This window comes from Strix uralensis, chromosome 4 (genome assembly GCF_047716275.1).
Source record: "Strix uralensis isolate ZFMK-TIS-50842 chromosome 4, bStrUra1, whole genome shotgun sequence".
NCBI lineage: Eukaryota > Metazoa > Chordata > Aves > Strigiformes > Strigidae > Strix > Strix uralensis.
In genome coordinates this window covers 43,140,609-43,161,522 of record NC_133975.1, presented here as the reverse complement: position 1 = coordinate 43,161,522, position 20,914 = coordinate 43,140,609, and the positions used below count along the sequence as shown (strand labels likewise).

The window sequence follows — 20,914 nt, the reverse complement described above, 5'->3', positions numbered from 1 at the left end:
TCTGAGGCCCCCAACATAAGAAGGACATGGACATGTTGGAGCGAGTCCAGAGGAGGCCATGAAGATGATCAGGGGGCTGGAGCACCTCCCCTGTGAGGACAGGCTGAGAGAGTTGGGGTTGTTGAGCCTGGAGAAGAGAAGGCTCTGGGGAGACCTTATAGTGGCCTTCCAGTACTTAAAGGGGGCCTACAGGAAAGATGGGGAGGGACTCTTTATCAGGAAGTGTAGTGACAGGATCAGGGCTAACAGCTTTAAACTGAAAGAGGGTAGATTTAGATTAGATATAAGGAACAAATTCTTTACTGTGAGGGTGGTGAAACACTGGAACAGGTTGCCCAGAGAAGCTGTGGCTGCCCCCTCCCTGGCAGTGTTCAAGGCCAGGTTGGACGGGGCTTTGAGCAACCTGATCTAGTGGAAGGTGTCCCTGCCTATGGCAGGGGGTTGGAACTAGATGATCTTTCAGGTCCCTTCCAACCCAAACCATTCTGATTCTGTGATTTAATTAGATCTTTCACAATTCAATATACCTGTATGCTTATTATTTTCTTCCCTCTCCCTAGTCATAGGAGGTAAGGCATCCCACTTTAGCTGCCTCTTTAGTTTTGTTTGTGGGGTTTTTTGTTGTTGTTTAAGTTTTTTGGTGTCAGAGGATTCTCTGTTAACCTGCTTTGTGGAAGAGTTTTGACGGGTCAGGACATCCTGGAAATACTGTAGTAATGGAAGTGTGATGGATTAGTTGCAACTTTTTTTGTGAGTTGAGTTGAATTCCTTTCCTGTTCCAAGAACTTGCTGAATATTGCTTAGATTTTTTTTTTTCTTACAGTGCATTACTTCACTATTTTTGTTTTTTTCAAAGATGATCTGAAGCATTTTTGAGTCTGCTTTCTGAGGTATCAGGACTAGACTCTGGATCAAAGCTGCAATGTTTCACAGAAATAAATGTAGTATCTTTAATGCTCTCATTAATCCTTTGTAATATCTCTTGGTTTTTTACAGTAGTCTATGTTGGAAAAAAGGTATTATTATTACTTAAGTAATTAAGTGATAAAATTATTAAATATTTACCGTAACTAGTGTTTGTTGGGAATCTAGTGCAGGATTTGTTTGCTTTTTCAAGATATTGGCTTTGGCTAGCATTCAGGCAGTACCTTTTTTCGCCGTTTACAATTTCTCTTTAGTAAAATTTCCATCTTTCCCCACTTGCCTTTTAGTGCCATTTGGATAGGGCAGGGAATCTGTGGAATGAATCTGATGTTATAAAATGGCAAGTTGGCTGGTTAGTTTGCTCTTTACAACTCCATAAACATTTGTGCAGCCTCTCTTGTAAAGAGTGCACTCTTCCAGTATCCACAAGTAATAATTTGCACAAGACTGGGTTAGGCATGATATTGGTTCTCTTCTGACTGTTGTAGACATAGCAAAAACATTTTCCTTGCTCTTCCTTTTCTTTATTATTGCTGTTCCCAGCAATCTGTTTTTGAGGAGGAGTCTGTTCTCTGTGTCCACATTACTTGGTTTCCTTCACTCAAGTAAGGCAGATCTCTTATCTGCTAACAGTATCTTATGGTCACATGAACATCCACTTTTAAGTTGTCTTGAATGTTCAACACAGCTCAAGATAGTGCATCCCTAACTTTGTATCCTAGTTTGTTAAACGAGCCCTCTTTTTAATTGCAGATACTGATGGACAAATTGACTGACATGCTCTCAAGAAGTAAAATTTTAGTCCTATATGAAGCTTATTGAACAGTTAACAGTCTCATGGTCTTAGTTTCCTAATGGCATTCCTGCCATTGCTGCATGCTGCTATAAGGCAGTATCTGTAACACAGTGTCAGATACAAAGTAGTTGGGGTACTTGACTGTGTCGGAAGGCAGAAAATTAATGTACGGTTCTTAAGAATCTTGGTTAAGATCCTCAGAATGAGTGGTTTTGGTGTTACGGCTTTTGCTTGATGGTTGGAGAGGTCTGTCAGCAGTAATACTTCTGCAGCAGGAGACGTGTAGTGTTTCAAAACAAGAAAAGAAGGCCTGTAGTATCATGTCTATCATGTAACTGTAGGCATGTATGTGCCAGAGGACTTGACATGTGGGATCACACATGTGATTTGTGCAGAGATGATGCAGGGATTTTTGCAGTATGCTTGGTCTGGCTCTGGAGAGTCTGTTGGTTTTGTTTGTCAGTTACTGACTAATTGATGAAATTTTCCCTTCCATTGTAGCCCAGGCTGAAAGCATTTTCTCATTTATTGGAAGATTTAATCTCTGTAATCCACTGCTCTGACATTTATCTAAAGTGATTTAGAAGACATCAAAGGGGAGAGTTATTTCTCTTCACAGAAGTAGTAGTACTTTTGGCTTTTAGATTTGCTACCTCTGTTGTTTTGATACATTTACAAACAACATTTTGTGATTGCTGACTGAACAGTGGTCTTTCTCTTGCTTGTTAGTTGTTTTCTCCTTTGTAATAAAGATTACTACTTAAGTGAAAAAAATAACTATTAAAGTCAAATACACAACAGGAAGAGAATAAAATAGACTAAAACTTACAATGTGCTACAGAGAGAGGTTTGGGCTTTTTGTCTTTTGGTGCTACTTTTATGGACAAGGCAGAAGATTTTTCTCTTTGTAAAGATTTGTAAAGAGTCTCGTTGTAAACCTCATCAGAATGTAGGAAAATCGGATGAATGTAAAAGTAACAAAGATTTCACTCAAGCAGGAGGCCAATTGGCAGATGAGAGTCTGGAATATAATTTTTGGTGCATGGAGCAGGTGGAGGAAGGTGATGAATGATAGAGTGAGTGGAAATTCCTGGGAAGTCCCAGCATCTCATTTCAGCTGTGCTGTGTGACTTCCATTTTTGATAGTACCCAAGTGATACAGGGAGAGTGATGTTAACAGGACTTTCTGTGAGCATAATAATGAAATAGTTGGGCTACTTGTGATCTGACTTTTTCTTGGGCATGTTCTTTGTGGGTACTGTTTTATTGGGAATGCCAAAAATTACTGTGCGTGAGAAGTTAGTATCTGTTGAACAGTTTCAGGTTTAGCTTCTGAATAAATTATAAATTGTGATCTGATCTATTTGAGGAAAAAATAGAGATGCTTCCATTGTTTCCAGATGTAAGCAACTGTATTTTCAAATAGGATATGCTTCATCATACGACAGTGTGAATTTTTTTTGGCTGTCCATTAAGAAGCTTTTCTCAGTACCTGTAAAATGGTAGAAGATTAAGAAGATATTTCACGTAAAGATGAATGGAAGAAATTTATTTGAAGAGTTTTAAATTGTTTTAAATTGTAAATATTCTAAATAATTTAGGTAAAGCCAAAGGGATCTGTCTTGCCCAATAGCAGATCTCTAGGAAAGAGTGTAAGAACAGAATAAGCATATGCACATCTCCAGAATGCTTTCCTAGCCTCCAGCATTTCCACCAGAGGTGTTGTCTTTAATAGCTCTTGATGTTTTGGTTTTTCTCTGTCAATTTGTCAGGCTGCTTTATGAACCATTGCATATTTCTGCAAAGTGGCAAAGAATTACACCACTTCCGTACATGCTGTGTGAAGAATCAGCGCTTTTTTTTCTGCTTGTCACCTCACCTCTTTCACTACAACATGTAGGAACTACCAAAAAAACAACCAATGCTCTTCACTTCCTCCATGCCACTTGTGATTCTGCTGACATCTGTTGTGTCATCTTCTACATTACATCTTTTCCAGACCAAAGGGTCCTAATCCATTTTGTTGCCCTGTAGAAGGAAAACTGTCTTGTACTCTGTCGTTATTGAGCTGTTCTGTCGCCTGTTTCAGCTCTTCTGTAATCCTTTGGGACTCTTGGCACCATGTAAAGTATTTCAGGTGTGGACAAGCTGTGGATTTATGCAGGTGTTTAATGAAGTTCCCTCTCTTAACTGATAATTCCTATATCAGATTAATTTGGGGACTGCCAGTGCATGCTGAGCTCTTCCTTGTAACTTTATTATTACATTTGTGAATGGTAATAGTCGGGTCAGAGCCTGTTGCTTTATAGGGTAAGTTGGGATTGGTTCTGCTGCTCCCTTACCACATGACGTGATTCATATTTAACTGTACAGAATTTTATCTTGTGTTATCACCCAGCTGCACAGTGCTGAGAGTTCCATCTGCAGCTACCCAGCAAACCTTGTTGCTTGATTTTTTTCACCCCTTCTCTAGGTAACTTAGAAGGCTGAGCCGTTTGCCAGTACAGGAAAGCTCTCTGACCTCCGCTACCAACTCTTGATATTGGCCAACCAGTTTGGTTTTACAAGGCTCAATGTCTGGGTAGAGGAGAGGGATCTGAACTGGAAGTCTTGTTACCTGTTTTTATCACTGCCGGCTGCTGGACATTTACAATGCATATAGCTTTGTAGCAGTTACAGTGAATGGTTACAGAGTTTTGTGGATAAGCAGTAGAAAAAGGGTGTAAGGAAAAGATTTGGAGATGGGTTGGGGAACATCTCCTTTGCTTGGAGGGAATGAGAGGTTTCTTATTACTGAAAAAACGTATGTTGGGCTGTTGTATGTTAATAAGGAGTGATGATGTTTGAGAAATGATAGACATGAGGCTTTCTTTAGATAAAGAAGAGTATGGAATTAAGGTATGATCACATCTTGTCCCTCCCACCCCAATCACAAAGTTATTTCTGTGGATTTAACTCTACAAGGCAAAGGAAGACTTGGCCTGAGTCTGTGAAAACCTAATGTGTTAGTGTTACACTGAATATGCAAAAAAAGCATGTTGTTGCTGTGTTACGGAGGCTCTCGAACAAGCAACCACCAAAAATTAAAAATTTATTATTAACACAATTAACTAGCCCTCCACAAACTATAGGTTCGAATGTCTGTGTGACGAGAACAGAACAACTTCCTAGGGTTTAATGACAACCCAAAATGCACAAAAAAAGCCCCACTCCCTAGGGTTTAACAACAACCCAAAACACTCTATCACTCACCTAACAAGTGAGGGCTCTCAGCATCGAGGACCTGCTCAGGGCAGTGTCCTGACCCAAGTCACCTCGAGGAGTTTCCTTGGGCAGTGTCCTGACCCAAGGGGAGAGTCCTCGACCACAGCCAGCGTGCTGCTCTGGGGACGAGCTTGAAATGGCTCCCTCAGGGGACTCCATTTATACCCAGGCCGAATCTGATCTGTGGTCAATAGCGGCTCCCGTTGGCCAAAGGCCCCAACTACTGTGAAGCCCCGAGATCAAAGGCAATCAGGAGCTGCTACACCTCAGTAGCCAAGAAGCCCTATTTTCATTGGGCTGATACCAAAAAAGCCGGTCAAAGAAAACTCTCAGAGTGTTAGAAAGCAGGCATTCTTTATTGCAGCGCTGGGTGCACGGGGGATCTCTCCACCTATCATGCACACCCAAGCCCGTGAATTTACGACTTAAATGCAGCTATCTTATACATATTCATGAGGTTTCACAACACAAACATACATATTTATAACAAAGGTGTAATTAGTTCAAAAGAGTTGTGTCAACAGTTTCTTCTGCTTATCTGAAATGTGATGCGCATCCTTGGGTCGGGAGTCATCCTTTTGGGTCATAAATGTGTTCTGTCTCCAGGTGCCAGGGGCCCAGACCCATTCCATTGGGTCATAAAATGCCCATTTATCTTCTGTCACTGTGGTGCTACATCCTCTGTCCTTGGGGCCTCTATCTTTGTTTATGTGTCTTTGTTCTCACAGTTCAAAACGCCTTGTTCCCACAGCTCAAAATGCCTTAGCTTAGACAAACAACTCTTAGGTCTACTATGGCTAACCATTCTTTAGTTATGTGCTTAATTTCTTAACATTTCTATATCATTTCCCCCTTTCCCTTCACAGTTGCAGAATTTATATGATGTAACCCAAAGTATTATTATCAAAACTAAAGGTTAGTTCTAACATGTGAACAAATCAGTACAAATGCTTATCACGCACCTAAACGTAAATACAAATACTTATTAGTGTACTTAAATGTAGTTTGAGGTATAGGTTATACATATTTGTTGCAATGTGTACAGCAATCACAACATTGTATAGTCAAACAAGTTACTACTATAATTACAATTACTCCTAGGATTAAAGCAAGCAATTGTTTCAGCCAGTTAAAGTTTGGCAACCAAGATGTGAGCTTATTCCAAATTTCTTCAAAGCCAAAGGAAGTATCATCCTTCTGTACTTCATGTAGTATGCCTATTTGTTGTTTTATTATACTCATATCTGTGTTTATCCTTCCTGTTTCATCTATGTACGTACAACAGCTAGTATTTACGACCGCACAAACTCCACCATGTGAAGCCAGCATCATATCCAAAGCCATCCTATTTTGGAGAGTAATTTTGGAAAGTTCTGTAACTTCTCTCTGTAATGCTCCAGTCGCATCGGTTGTGGCATTCCCAATTTCTTCCATTACACTGGAAATATTTACTATAGCTTTCTCTAGCTCGCTAACTGCTAATGAAGGAATGAGCCATCTTACGAAAGAGTGGAAAGCGGTGGGACGAGTAACTAATGGGTTTGGGATACCCCTCTTTTGTCTTCCAATAGGTATCCTGGCCCATCCTAGTCCATGTAATTGAGGTAGTATTTTAATTTGAGGAAGGACTATTCCTAATGTGCAGGCCCTGGTCCACCAAGGGAGTAGTGATTTTCTAGCTACATTCCCACAAAGCCAGTACCAACCTTTCCCTTTTGGGACTTTCCAATACATGTCCCTATAATTTTCATGTTTCTTTGGTAATTGAAACTGGAAATACCAATCGCACTGAGGGTAATTTCCCACTGAGAGATTACCTTGAAGGGTGGTCTTTCGATCTGTGACACACTTAACTTTTTCTTCTAGCTTAGGAACTCTAATTTCCCAAATTTGTGGGTCTTCATTTTGTTCCTTAAAATAATTTCTAGGGTTTCCTCAAAGATCATTCCAAGTAGTATTGAAAGGAATGGGAAGGCCAATCAAAGAAAGATTTGCAGCAGAGCTGTGCCTTGGAAACTTGGCACATACCCAGCATTCGCTCATATTAATTGCCAATGCTACCCGTTTTATTAGTTGTATATGAGTATTATCATTCCACAATGTCCCTAAGCTCTGTGAAGTGCCCCTTTGGTATATTACCAGCTGCAACAACAAAATAGTTAACGCCTCCCGAGTTGAAGCTCTAAAGGGGCTTCTTCCTGAGATGTCCATGGCGCTGGAGCTTTCTTGATCCGCGAATAGTGTATCCAGGGATCCTTGCCGTTTAATTTAACAGCAGTATATGTTGTCAGCAAAATCAGATAAGGTCCTTTCCATTTTTCTTGTAGTGGTTCAGATGTCCAAGTTTTGAGGTAGACCCAATCTCCCGGCTGGAAGGAATGAGCTGGTGAATCAAGATTTAGTGATTTATTCATTACAACAGATTTATTTATTTCCTGTATAACCTTCCCTAAGAGGATTATGTAATTTGATATATCATTTTCCCCCTGGATTTTCATTTCTCCAGGTAAACCTGGGATCTGGTACGGCCTTCCATAAAGAAGTTCGTATGGACTCAGCCGTTGTCTACTTTTTGGCTGGACTCTTATTTGCAACAAGGCCAGAGGTAGAACCTGTGTCCAATCCATTGAAGTCTCCTGACACAATTTGCTTATTTGTAATTTAAGGGTATAATTCATCCTCTCTACCTTCCCACTTGCCTGTGGTCGATAGGGGGTATGTAAGTCCCAAGTAATATTCAGTACCCTTGATATTCCTGAGATGATAGATGCTATATAAAATGAGGACCCCTATCTGATGACATACCTATTGGAATTCTGAACCTAGGAATTATTTCCTTTAACAATACCTTTACAACTTCTCGCGCTTTGTTGGTGCGGCAGGGAAAGGCTTCTGGTCATCCAGTGTAGGTATCTACTAACACCAGTAGGTATTTTAAATTTCTTTTTCTGGGTAACTCAGTAAAATTAATTTGCCAATACTCACCTGGAGCTCCACCTTCCATTATCTTTCCAAAGTGTATCTTATTTTGCATTTTGGGATTGTTTTTACAGCAGACTTCACACCTCTCAGTAACTGACCTTACACTTTCTACCATATTTTGGCCAATTATAAATTTCTGTAAATGTTTTAAAAGGTTCTCAGTACCCCAATGGGCAGAATTGTGTTCTCTTTTCACTACTTCATTTAATAAGGTGTATGGAATTACTACTAGACCTGAAGGCGTCACAGCCCACCCATTCTCTTTCTTTTCAGCTTCTAATTTTTCAATTAATTTCAAATCCTGTTTATCATATATTGGGTGTTCAGGTAAATTTAACTGATGTTCTGGAACCAATGCCTGAACCTCTGTTGAGATGCCTTTTCGTGCAGCCCGTTTAGCAGCCTCATCAGCCAGCCTATTCCCACGCTGTTGTTTGCTGTCTCCTGCTTGATGGGCCTTACAATACATTACAGCAGCTTCTGCAGGTAATTGTACATTTTCGAGAAGTTTTAGGACTTCTTTGTGTTTGATTGCTGTTCCTTGTGAGGTTAGAAGCCCTCGTTCTTTCCATATAGCCCCATGGGCATGAATTACTTCAAACACATACTTTGAATCAGTCCAAATACTCACTTTCTTCTCTTTGCTTAATTCTAATGCTCTCGTCAATGCGATTAATTCAGCTTTTTGAGCAGATACGTTTGGTGACAGTGGTTCAGCTTCTATGACATCAGTCACAGTAGTCACTGCGTATCTGGACATACGCTGTCCATGACAAAGCTGCTCCCATCTGTATAGAATTCTAAATCGGGGTCAGGTAGAGGTGTATCTTTTAAGTCTGTTCTGCTGGCATATACTTCTTCAATAGTTCGTAGACAGTTGTGCTCTAAATCTTCTCCCTCATTTAGTTTAGCAGACAAGAAGGTTGCAGGATTCAATATAGCCGTTGTTTTTAATTTAGTGTCATCCTGATCTAGCAGGACAGCCTGATATTTGAGCGTTCGGCTTGGAGACGACCAATGATTTCCGTTCTGTTCTAAAACTGTAATTACCATGTGGGGCACATATACGGTTATTTGTTGCCCTAGGGTGAATTTCCGGGCTTCTTGTATTAACATTACTGTTGCTGCCACTGCCCTCAGGCATCCTGGCCACCCCTGACTTGCAGTATCTAGTTGCTTGGAGAAATATGCAACTGCTCGACGCAAGGGCCCTTTTACCATCAGTCCATAATTATCAATCCATAAGCAGCACCAACCAGTCATTCCAAGGAAAGTTCGCAGTTCTCGGAGAGTTCTGGGTTTTGGAAGTTAACAGATGGCTTCCTTCCTTTTGGCTGACAGCTGCCGGTGTCCCTTGAAAATCTCAAAACCCAGATACATTACAGTCTCTTGGGCAATTTTGGCTTTTTCTCGTGACACTCGATAGCCACTCATCCCTAAGAAATTCAGAAGACTAATTCTTAACCGCAAACATTCTTCCTTGGTGTCTCCTGCTAATAGAATATCATCCACATACTGAAGAACAATACCCTCTCAATTTTCTAATCGTCAGACCTCAAGTTCTTTAGCGAGTTGGTTTCCAAAAATTGTCGGGCTCTTCTTAAATCCTTGTGGGAGCACAGTCCAGGTGTACTGAGTCTTCCTTCCTGTTTCTGGATTTTCCCATTCAAAAGCAAATAGGTCTTGGCTTTCTGGGGCCACGGGAATACAGAAAAAGGCATCTTTTAAATCTAGTACAGTAAACCATCCTTGTGTATCAGTCAGTGCGGTTAGCAAGGTATAAGGATTTGCTACAACTGGATGGATATTCTGTACTATTCGATTGATGGTTCTTAAGTCCTGAACCATCCTATATGTTTTTCCATCTGATTTCTTTACTGGCACTATTGGGGTATTATATTTGGATTCACATTCTCTTATTAAACCATACTTTAAAAATTTTTGTATGAGAGGTAACAATCCCAATCTAGCCTCAATTTTTAAGGGGTACTGTTTCAATCTTACCAGTGTTGAATCTGGCTTTAGATCTATTTTCACAGGTTCAGCCTTCCGGGATCTCCCCAGTACCTCTCCAGCCCAAACGAGAGGGATTACTGCTTCTTCTATTTCTCTCAAAATTTCTTCTTTATCCAATTTGTTCTCCTGTAACAAGAATATTGAAGCCTGGACATATTTAGATTCTGGTATCAATACTTCTACATCTCCATCCTTAAATTTGATTTGGGCTTCTAATTTTTCTAACAGATCTCAACCTGTTAGAGGCTTTGGAGCTCCTGGTAAGTAAAGGAATTAATGAGTTACCCATTGTTTTCCAATTTTAAATTTTAGTGGCTTGAAAAATGGTCTCTGTTCTGCTTTTCCCGTTGCACCAATAACTTTTATCATATTACCTCCTAACTCATGTTTCTTTGTATTCAAAACTGAAAAGGTTGCCCCTGTGTCCACCAAACACTCCACTTCCTCGTTTCCCAGCTCAATTGTAACCAGAGGCTCTGCTGGGGAAGAGTGCTCCGGTCCCCTTCAGTCCTCTAATGCTATAATAGGTGCCACCTCCTTATTTCTTGTTAAAGCTGGGCATTCTCTTTTCCAGTGTCCTTCCTTCTTACAGTAAGCACACTGGTTCTGACTCATAGTCAGGTTCGGTAATCCCCGCCTGTTTCCCTTGCCTCGCGTTCCACCTTTCATGCTTCCAAAACTTCCTCGATTTTTCTGAATATCTTCCAAAACCTCTACCAACTTAGCATTAGTCCTCTTTGTCTCCTCTTCCCTGTTCTGATATGCCATCCAGGCAACATCCAGCATTTTCCCTAAATCTCTAGCCTCTGCCCCCTGCAGTTTTTGTAACTTCTGCCTGATGTCGTCCGATGCCTGCCCCATAAATAAAGAGGCTAGCTGTCCTGTCCCTTCCTCTGATTCAATATCTAAAGTGGTGTAACTTTCTGGCTGCCTCTTTTAGCCGATTCAAAAAATCAGTTGGGGATTCATCTCTATTTTGTTTAATTTCGTACAATTTAGACCAGTTAACAGCTTTTGGAGTTGCATTCCGTATCCTGAATAGGACTAATTTTTGGTAGCGCCCAATCATTTCCATATCGTCTGGATTATTGGGGTTCCAGTTTGGATCAACTGAGGGGAAATGCTGTTCCACTCACCACTGTAATGTATCTGAGGCTATTTGGGCTTGCAGATGCGTTCGCACCGCCCTCCGGATCGTATCCCGCTCAGTGCTGTCAAACAATACTTGTAGCATTGCTTCTATGTCCTGCCAATCTAGATTTTGAGTTTTAACCATAATTTCAAATGCACTTGCGACCTTTTCCGGGTCATCCCTATAATTTCCGGCAGCCACCTTCCAATTATTTAAATCAACAATTAAAAATGGAACTTTTACAAAAACCGGACCATCATTTCCAACCGCCTGTCGTAAGGGGGCTTGCAACCCCGGTCTCTGCCTACTCTAAGTTCTTTCTGAAATGGGTGTAGAGCTCCCCGCCTCCACGTCCACTATATCTGCTCCCTCATTATCGTCATCTTCTTCCTGCCCGTTATCCATAACCTTGGCGCAGTTAACAGCTCTAAATCTTTTTCTATCTCCTCCCGAGTCAGTTTTAAACACCTCTGCCCTATGCTGCACGCGGAGCAGCACCTCTTTAACACCGTCTTGCCCTTTTTATCTTTTTCTAATGCCAGAACAAGAGGATCTGCGGGGGCAAGATTAATCCCACACTTTTTATGCCACTCTGGATGTTGCCGTAGCATGAAAAACATATCAGCATACATTACTTCATCCCACTTTCCTTCCCTCCTTAGAAAAAGCATCAATTGCAACAAGGTATTATAGTTTAAAGTCCCGTTCACTGGCCACTTGTCTCCTTCGTCTAGCCTATATAAAGGCCACCACTGATTACAATATTTTATCAAATCTTCCTTTTTAGGAGGTCCTCCAGGAGGGCCTCCAATCTGTTTCCAATGCTGTAATATACACCCTAAGGGTGATTTCTTTAATATTCCGCCCATAGAACTCCCACCCCCCATTATATATCTATAAAAAGTATATAAAACAAAATAGCAGTGAGAGAAAAATATGTGTACACAATAGCAGCAAAAATATACGCATATAAGGAATATAATAATTAAAGCAGTTATTTATCAATCACTTCGTCCTTCTCCGGCTGCACCCCTCGCGGGATAACAGAACTGCGGATCCGGACTCTGCACTCGCTTCGTACTTAATCGTACGTCTCACAATCTCACACACACAATTCACACAATCATACAAGTTTGAGAGCTCAAAACAGTTGTTCCACGGCAGCTGCCAAACAAACCAAACAAAGATATGTTTTGTACAAAGTTAACCAAATACACCAAACCAAAGCATATGCTAAGGAGCCATATCCCTCCTTGTGGGTACTTTCCCCTGTTTATCCTGCACAGCTATGCACCTGACACTTATAAGCAGGAAACCAGGAAACCAAAAATTTCTAAAATCAGGAAAAGAATGCCTTTACTTACAATTTGAAGTTCTTATTTCTGGCCCTTCAGTCCAGGGATCAGGGTCCCTCTCCGAGAAATCCCCGGTGCCAGCTGAGGTTCTGTGATCTCAGGATCTGTCGAGCTTTAGAAGCAGAGTCCCATCTGGGTCGCCAAAACTGATATGGAAAAAGCCGGTTGAAGAAAACTCTCTAAGACTCAAAGTCAGAGTGTTAGAAAGCAGGCATCTTTATTGCAGCGCTGGGTGCACGGGGGATCTCTTCACCTATCATGCACACCCAAGCCTGTGAATTTACGACTTAAATGCAGCTATCTTATACATATTCATGAGGTTTCACAACGCAAACATACATATTTATAACAAAGGTGTAATTAGTTCAAAAGAGTTGTGTCAACAGTTTCTTCTGCTTATCTGAAATGTGATGCGCATCCTTGGGTCGGGAGTCATCCTTTTGGGTCATAAATGTGTTCTGTCTCCAGGTGCCAGGGGCCCAGACCCATTCCATTGGGTCATAAAATGCCCATTTATCTTCTGTCACTGTGGTGCTACATCCTCTGTCCTTGGGGCCTCTATCTTTGTTTATGTGTCTTTGTTCTCACAGTTCAAAACGCCTTGTTCCCACAGCTCAAAATGCCTTAGCTTAGACAAACAACTCTTAGGTCTACTATGGCTAACCATTCTTTAGTTATGTGCTTAATTTCTTAACATTTCTATATCAGGGCAGGTGCACCTGTCCCGTGCTGACGCCTCATTGTGTTTAAAAATAAAATAACAACCAAACCAAAGGCATATAGGTAAGGGTTTTGAAAGCTTTATGTGGACATGAAGATTTTGAACTGTTTTCCACTTTTATGTTTTCACTCCTCTGTGCAAAAGAATGTGAACAGTTGTGTTCAGGGGACTACAACTTTAGCCTGCCATCTGTTGCACTCCAAGCAGACACAGTACAAAGATACCACAACTAAAGAAACTAATTTTTTAACCTTAACATTGGCTGGATTTTGCACCAATTTCATGGTACAATGCACATTTGTACACATGGGCTATGCACATTCCAACACCTGTACTGAAAGTGAAATACTTTCATGATGATAGTGATACCGAAAAACCGGTCAAGGAAAAACTCTCTAAGACTCAGAATCAGAGTATTAGAAAGCAGGCATTCTTTATTGCAGTGCTGGGTGCATGGGGGATCGCTCCTCCACAAGCGTGCACACCTTGCAGCGAAAAGCAGCTCCTTTCTATAGTGTAAAGCATTTACATATTCCTTATAATTCCGAGAATAGGGAGAGATATTACAATTAGTTTTGAGAAATCATTAACATAAATCCCGCCCCAAGTCCCTCTCTGTTTCACCTGCGCAGTGGCTCCTGGTGGTCTTGGGTGGGGGTCTTCAGGATGAAGATTGAAGATGCCTCCTCTTCCTCTCGTGACTTTTCACCTAGTTAGCATTTCTATAGTCATGACAACTTAGCCTTCATTTAGTCCCCATTCCTTATCTTGGGACTCAGTAGTTGCAGCTCCTTCCTTATCTCAAGAGCCCCTCCTGCTGAGAGCCCCTCCTGCTGAGAGCCTATCCTGCTGAGAGCCCACCCTTTGATTGCATTATCCTGCTTGACCAGTGTCTCTCTTAGTTGTCTTGCATCCATTTTGTTAAGGTTCCTCCCTTCAATAGCGTTAAACTAAGGAGAGCCCAAGGAAGGGGATAAGGAAGCATCATCCAGTTAAAAATCACTGAAGATTTGTGTAAAAAGTTCTGTATATAAAATGTTCTGTATTACTGCTACGATGCTGTAACTTACAGTATTGTGACCTTCATATTTTTCCCCAAAGCATGAAATACACTTACGTTGTTTTGATATAAACTTCTCAGTCTTTTGCGCATGTTCAAATAGAAAATAACTCATTTTCTTTATACAGGTTAAAAAGCAGCTAAATGGAGTCTGAGCAGCTGTTTCATAGAGGCTACTATCGAAACAGTTACAACAGTATAACCAGTGCAAGCAGCGATGAGGAGCTTTTAGATGGAGCAGGTGTAATTATGGACTTTCAGACCTCTGAAGATGACAACCTCTTGGATGGTGATGCATCGATTGGTAAGTTAATGTTAATTTCAGTTTAAAAATTCCTCTGGGTTGTATTTTTGTGGTTCTGGGATTTTTGTTTTGTTTTTTAAACAGAACCAAACCTTTTTCATAACTAATTAATGTTTCTCTTTAGCTAATCTGTCCTTCAGAGGGATCGTTTAAACCTGAAAGTGGACTGCTTTTTTCTGTGTGTTTGCCTAACAGTTACATTGTATAGGATGACTTCTGATATGAGGTAGATACTAATTTACTTCTGACAAATTACAAACTTCCTGTCAAGTAGAAGGATGGCTATTCTGCAGCTACTTGGTCTGTCTTCGCTGCAGCAGGATTTTGAAAGTCTCACTGTCTTCAGTATTTCTTTGGGGCAGAGATTAACAGTCTCTTTGAACTGTTACTTTTAGAGATAAACCTGTTTCTGCTTGATTCAGTTTCAGATGTGTAAAATCAGAGGTAAAAACCTTGTAAGTAGAGGTAGTATTAGAAGCAACAGAACAAGTTGAACTTTTGACTTGGTCAAAGTTGCAAAGAAAACTTTCTACTTAAGCGTTGTAGTAATACAAAGTAAAAAGAACAGGGAAGCTCTTCCTTTTTTTTTTTTTTTTTTTTAAACACAGCAGTTAATGGAGCAAAAGCATTAAAAGGGACAGAGAGAAAGAAAGTTTCTGTTTAAGATTTTAAACTTGGTTAAATGTATACTCTCGTCACTTCCTCTTATTTTGTTTAAAATCAAACTCAGCCTCTTGAGTTTTCTTTTTTCATCACCCTTTCCTCCCCCCATTACCATTCAGTTGTCTTCCTTCCCTGCAGTCTTTTTCTTCATGGTTTTCCCTTTGCCACACTTAGCAATTGGATGTTGGCATTGTACTAGATAGTTGTGTCGTATCATTATAAGCATCCTTCTCATCTGTATTCTTTCTATCTACTTCGGTTTGTCTTGAATGTGCAGTTATATTATCTTACATTACCAATACAGGTATCAAGAGCCAGGATACCTTCAATCTACATAAAAATTCCTTCTGCTAAATTACTTAAAGAACACCAACATGATGAATTCAAGCACTTAATAGTTAGGAAATTAAGTGAATAATTGGCTTCCGTGTGTAATGTTCTGTTCTGAGTATCTGGCACTTTTAATAAAGCTTGTCTAACATAATATTTGCAACCTGTACTGAAAGTCTGAAGCTACTCTGGTTATTGTTTATATAAATCCTCTCCTTCACTTTAAGCTTGAAGGAGAAATAAGTTTGCAGTAAAATAAATAGTTTCATCACCGCTGTTCTGCCCCTTACTTGTGAAATTAGATCCGTAAACTGAGTCCAAACAGATGAGGTGGTTGTTTTGTTTGCACTGTCAAAAGCAATGCTAATTGCTGCACATGCCAGCAGCCCCTGTCTCATTGTAATGCTGCGGTATTACAATGTGCATTAGAACATTAATATTAATGTATTTTGTTTCCAGGGGTTGAATTTTTTGCTTATGACGTATCTGCTTGCCCTAATTCTGGTCACTTGGTGAGAGGCAGCAATAGTAATAAGCCCTAAGTGAACGGTGACTTAGGTGTCTTTCTACATGGAAAATATTTTCTTGTACAGTAAATCATAGCAAATATCTTAGCAGTCGATCAGAATCTGGTGTAAATGATTTTTTTCAAGGTGCTACAAACATATTTCCAAAAAAAGTTTTAAATAAACTTACATGCCAGAGGTGAACATCTGTGTTTCTCATTCCTTAGGTCTCTAAATGTGTAAGGTGGTTTTTCTTGTGTGTTTTTAATTCAGCAAATCTCATTGACAAGACCAAACAAGCACTTCCTTGCTGGACTGCATGTGCCCTTTTTGTAGTCCTCTGTTACTCACTTGGAATCAACTGTTTGGTTTGTTTGTTTGTTTTTATTACTATTTAAATACTCTTATCTGTTGAGTCTAAGTACAGATGAATTCACCGTACAGAATCTGTCCCGGCTCCTGAGGAAGGGCAGGACCACCCCAGTAACTGGAAGATCCCATGCTTCTCAGCACTGTAGGCCCTCCAGAGCATGATGTGAATGCAGGGGCATTAGGTCTGGCTCTGTGCTTTAGCTGGTGAACCCTGCCAAAAGCAGGAGCCCTGTTGAAACATACAGTTTGTGTTTTAAGTCTGTAGGGCTGGAAGAATTTATGAGCCTGGTTTCTTAGCAACATGAAGAAAATGGCAATAATGTATCTGTACTTAAAATGATTGTGGAAATAATGTAGTTAAATCGAGGAAAGCTGTGTAGCTGCAGAATGTAAGCTTGGAGTACAAATGAGCACAGACATGAATTTACCCAATCTGGGTAAGTTGCCATGGTCAATAGAGTGTTCATCATAATTCTATAGTTTATGTAATATACTATAGAATTACAGATTTTAAAAAATCAAGACCATGCAATGAGGAGAAAATAAAGGATTAAGAAATAATCTTTTTTCTTTTATTTCTTTTCTGGCTAATGAAAATTGAACCATAAAATGCACATATATTATGCAGACCAGAAATTCCATATTTTTAAGTAACTGTAGTCTTTCCCCATCATTCAAAGGGCAGTAAGTTCACGGAAGAAGTCTGCTTATTTCAGTAGGCTTGATAAGTCCTTTGGCTGTCAGGGCAGCAATTCTATAAAGCCTGCACAGTACTGCCATTCACATTACCACTCATACTTAAGTACTTAACTGAGGCTTACAAAGCTATTGAGGCTGTTATTCAATGGTGAATATACCTTCTGTTGAAAGCATGTGAAAATTGGGAAAGAATACTAACGATATATACTACTTGTCTTATATGGGAAATTTCTTGATACTATATGGGACTAAACAAGTGAATGTTAACTGGAACCAGTCTTCAGAAAGTCTTATCACCTAGACTTTTAGGTTTCTTTAATACTTAGTTGATAGAGATTTGCCTTTTTAGTGTCACCTCTGATTTGCAATTTGAATGTAGTTCCTTGTGAGGGTTTCACCATTATCTTAAAAACAATGCTGTGCAACAATCTTGTTTCTCTTAACACCATCTGAAAGTGGGTATGTGACCTGTCCTTTACTGTGTCACCCGAGAATACAGAAATTGTGAATATGTAGTATTATATACTAAATAAATGTATAAATATATGTGTAGTAATTACATATAGAGTATATATGCCTGTTATGTTCTCCAGTAGCATTTTGCATAAATACCAGATTTTTGGTGGCAGCATTATGGAGAACAAGTGGGTATCGTGACATTGTAAATTCTTTGAGCATAGGGTGTTTTAACGTGCTACAATAATTAAATCGCTATGCACGTGGAGGCTTGGATTGTTTGCAGCAAAGTCCTGCCTAGAAGGGATGCTGCCTGACAGCTTTGGTCAACACTTGCTTTTGTTGCTTATCAAAGCTAATCTCTTTGTAGTACTGAAGTTAGTGTTTTTCCTTGTTGAACTGCTGTCTAATGAGAAGTGCGGTGGCATTATACTGATAACAGAAGTATCTGTCTCTTTGTAGGGAGGATGTTTTAGCACTGCTTGTATGTGCAATGTACTTCCATGTATGCAATCTGTGGAGATGATTTTCATCATGACTTACTTATGTTTTATTTTTAGAATGTTTGCCATGCTTTTTGCTAGATCAATTTTAAACATGTTATACTTACCATTGAGAAGTTATCAGTTTTTTAATGATTAAGTCATATAAGGTAATATTTACTGGTTTAAATTTTATAGGAGGAAATCTATACTATTTAACTTAAAAAAAAATTGTTGCATTAGGATAGTTCATTGTTTTCCATCACTTTAACAGAGGAAGAAAAGAATTCTTTCTAAACAGAAATGAAATCTCCAGAATTGAAATATGATCAGATTAATATTTTAACTGGGGAATAGGAATGAGAAGATGAAATGTCTAATCCATTCTTTTTCTCTCAGCATTGGTTTACCTTGCATGTTTCTAAAGTCTGAGAGACGCAGTTCTTGGCTACTGGCTGGGCTTGAAGGGTATAACAAGTCTCTTCAAAAGTTCAGACTTCCTTTTATGACTCAGAGTTAGCCAACTAGCAAGATTAAAACTGAGAGATCTCCATAATTTCACTCAGAATTGAGGGTCCTTTATATGATGTCAGAGAGGACTGCATCAGGTTGTTTTGGGTTTTTTTTTAATAGTGACTGCATCACTTTTTTAAGTGTAGTGCAAATTCAGCAGGAGGTAGATTTTTGTAATGTTGTCAGACTGCAAATTTTTCAAGGCACTGACTGAAATCAGATGATTAAGCCTTTTTTTGCAGTAAAAATGGTTTGCAAACAAATTACCTCACTGGTGTTTACATCTCAAGGTACTTTGATTTGTATGTAGGAGTCTGAGTACTGAATGAGCTTGGTGTTCTTTTCAATAGCTATAGTGATTCCTGCTTCAGTTGAAGGAGTTTAGTTGCTTATATTGTGACTTCAGTGTGGAGACAGTTTACAGTCTGGCATATGGTGTTAGCATAAAATTGGCAATAGTTAACCTTAATATGACAACCTGTAAACTGGTAAATCAAAAGCTGCTGCTACAGCCGCTACAATCTCCTTGCAGTGATAGCAGCGCCACTAAAAAAAAAGAATGTGCCAACAGGTCACGGTGTAAAACACTGCAGCTCTCCTAAACTGTCCTTACCTGTGAGCTGGAGTCCTTTGCCTGAAGTGAGAGACCAAAACAAATCATTTTCTGCGCCCTAAATACTGATGTTAAAAATACAATGTAGTGAACTAATACTATAGCATTATTTGAGGAACAGAATGTAATTTTCAGCAAGTACAGGTGGTTCTATACAATAAAGAAATTCATACCGCATCAGAGGTTAGTTATTCAAGCAAGATCTAGACATAGTTATCTTTTCCAACAGCACATGCATGTCCTTTCACATGTATGCTTGTTTCTATTTAGCTATCACGGTTTATAAAGAAAAGAAAGAATACAAAGAAAAGAATATAATAACTTATTTCCTGCATAAAGAACTTAAGTTCCTGTTATATTCTTTATGCATGGAAATTGCATTAACAGATACATCCTATTGTCCCTAGCTGATCGGAAGAAGGGTTTTCAGAGTCATTTTGCACCATTGGCATTGTTTGTGTTTTCTGTGCATGTGGTATAAAACTGGTTTGAGTGAACATTCATTATGACAGTTTGGCATATCTTTTTCCTAAGTTACATACAATCTATTTTCCAAGTTAGCCATATTTGCATTAAAGGGCCCATTTTTCTTCTTAAGCAAGGAGTATATTCGCTCTCAAATTATGCCATACAAATTGAAGCATGAGATAACATGATCTGATCACAAGGGCCAGCATGAGGCGCAGCTAGTTTATTTTGAATAGTTAAATTGTCAGTAACTGGGTATAATTTATTTTTTTTCTCTTGATTGGTAGTCAGACATTTTACCTGTTCTCCATACTACTAATGCAGCTGAACACAGCATATCTGACAATACAGAACCATATTTTCTTTTTCTTTTTTTTTATTAGTAATGCATGAAGTTTATTTTGTCCATCTATCTGGAACACGAGTTGTTACACATTATGTTTACATGGATATCTGGGCTAGTTAACAAAGTTCTTAATTCAAGGATTTCAAAATTCCTGCCAGAAAATGAAAAAATGGGAAGATTCTTAGGTTAATGGGAAAAAATGTCTTATCTTAGTTATTGGATGTCGTTATTGAATGAGTGGGTTGAAGGTATTTAAAATGTCTTTTGCATCTTACCTATTTATCATGATAATGATTTTTCTGAACTGTGATCTGTTTTTTTTTTTTTAAACATAGTTATTGACCAGAATGAAAGTTCACTTGTTACTGTTTTAGTTGAACAGCCTGTAATGGTGTTACAGTGTTAGCCTGGGCCTTCAGATTGTAGTTGGATTGGTATAGCATTAGACTTTGAGGGACGGAAATGATGGCAGTATGTATGTAGAGTTTTAGTAACCAATTAGTTTCTTGTTGTCTTAAATGTTTAAAAACAGATATTGATCATTTCAATTTCTTACAAATGCCATGGTCAGTTCTTTGAAGACTTGTTTATAGGATATGAGAATTGGGTTGGTTTTAGAACTTAACCCTACCAACAGTCCTTGAATGGTCTCACCAGTCTTCCCTGCCAAAGTTTTATTTACAAAATTTGTTTTCATCATCTTCCAAAACACACAAGCATATGCATTTCCAGCCTGATATCTGGAATAAGATGAATCATAATATTAGTAATTCATTCTTTCCATCTTTCTGATATTATGTAATCTTGTTGGTTTCCTTCTGCAGCTCTGTTGAAGTGCTTAAAGCACACTGACTTTGTTAACAGATGCTGGTGAGGTAGTTAGTACTGACTTGACAGCCTGGTGTAGTGTTA

At 39.3% G+C, this 20,914-nt stretch overlaps 1 protein-coding gene across 2 annotated transcripts in view; it reads left to right on the top strand.

The window, feature by feature from the left end:
- CLCN3 (chloride voltage-gated channel 3) overlaps positions 1–20,914 on the top strand; it is an 82,406-nt gene that overhangs the window by 9,716 nt on the left and 51,776 nt on the right. For both annotated transcript variants that reach the window (XM_074866474.1, XM_074866472.1), the window contains exon 2: positions 14,379–14,554. In XM_074866474.1, coding sequence (XP_074722575.1) covers positions 14,395–14,554 — 160 coding nt within the window. In that variant the 5' untranslated portion in view covers positions 14,379–14,394. The remainder of the gene's footprint in view (positions 1–14,378; positions 14,555–20,914) is intronic.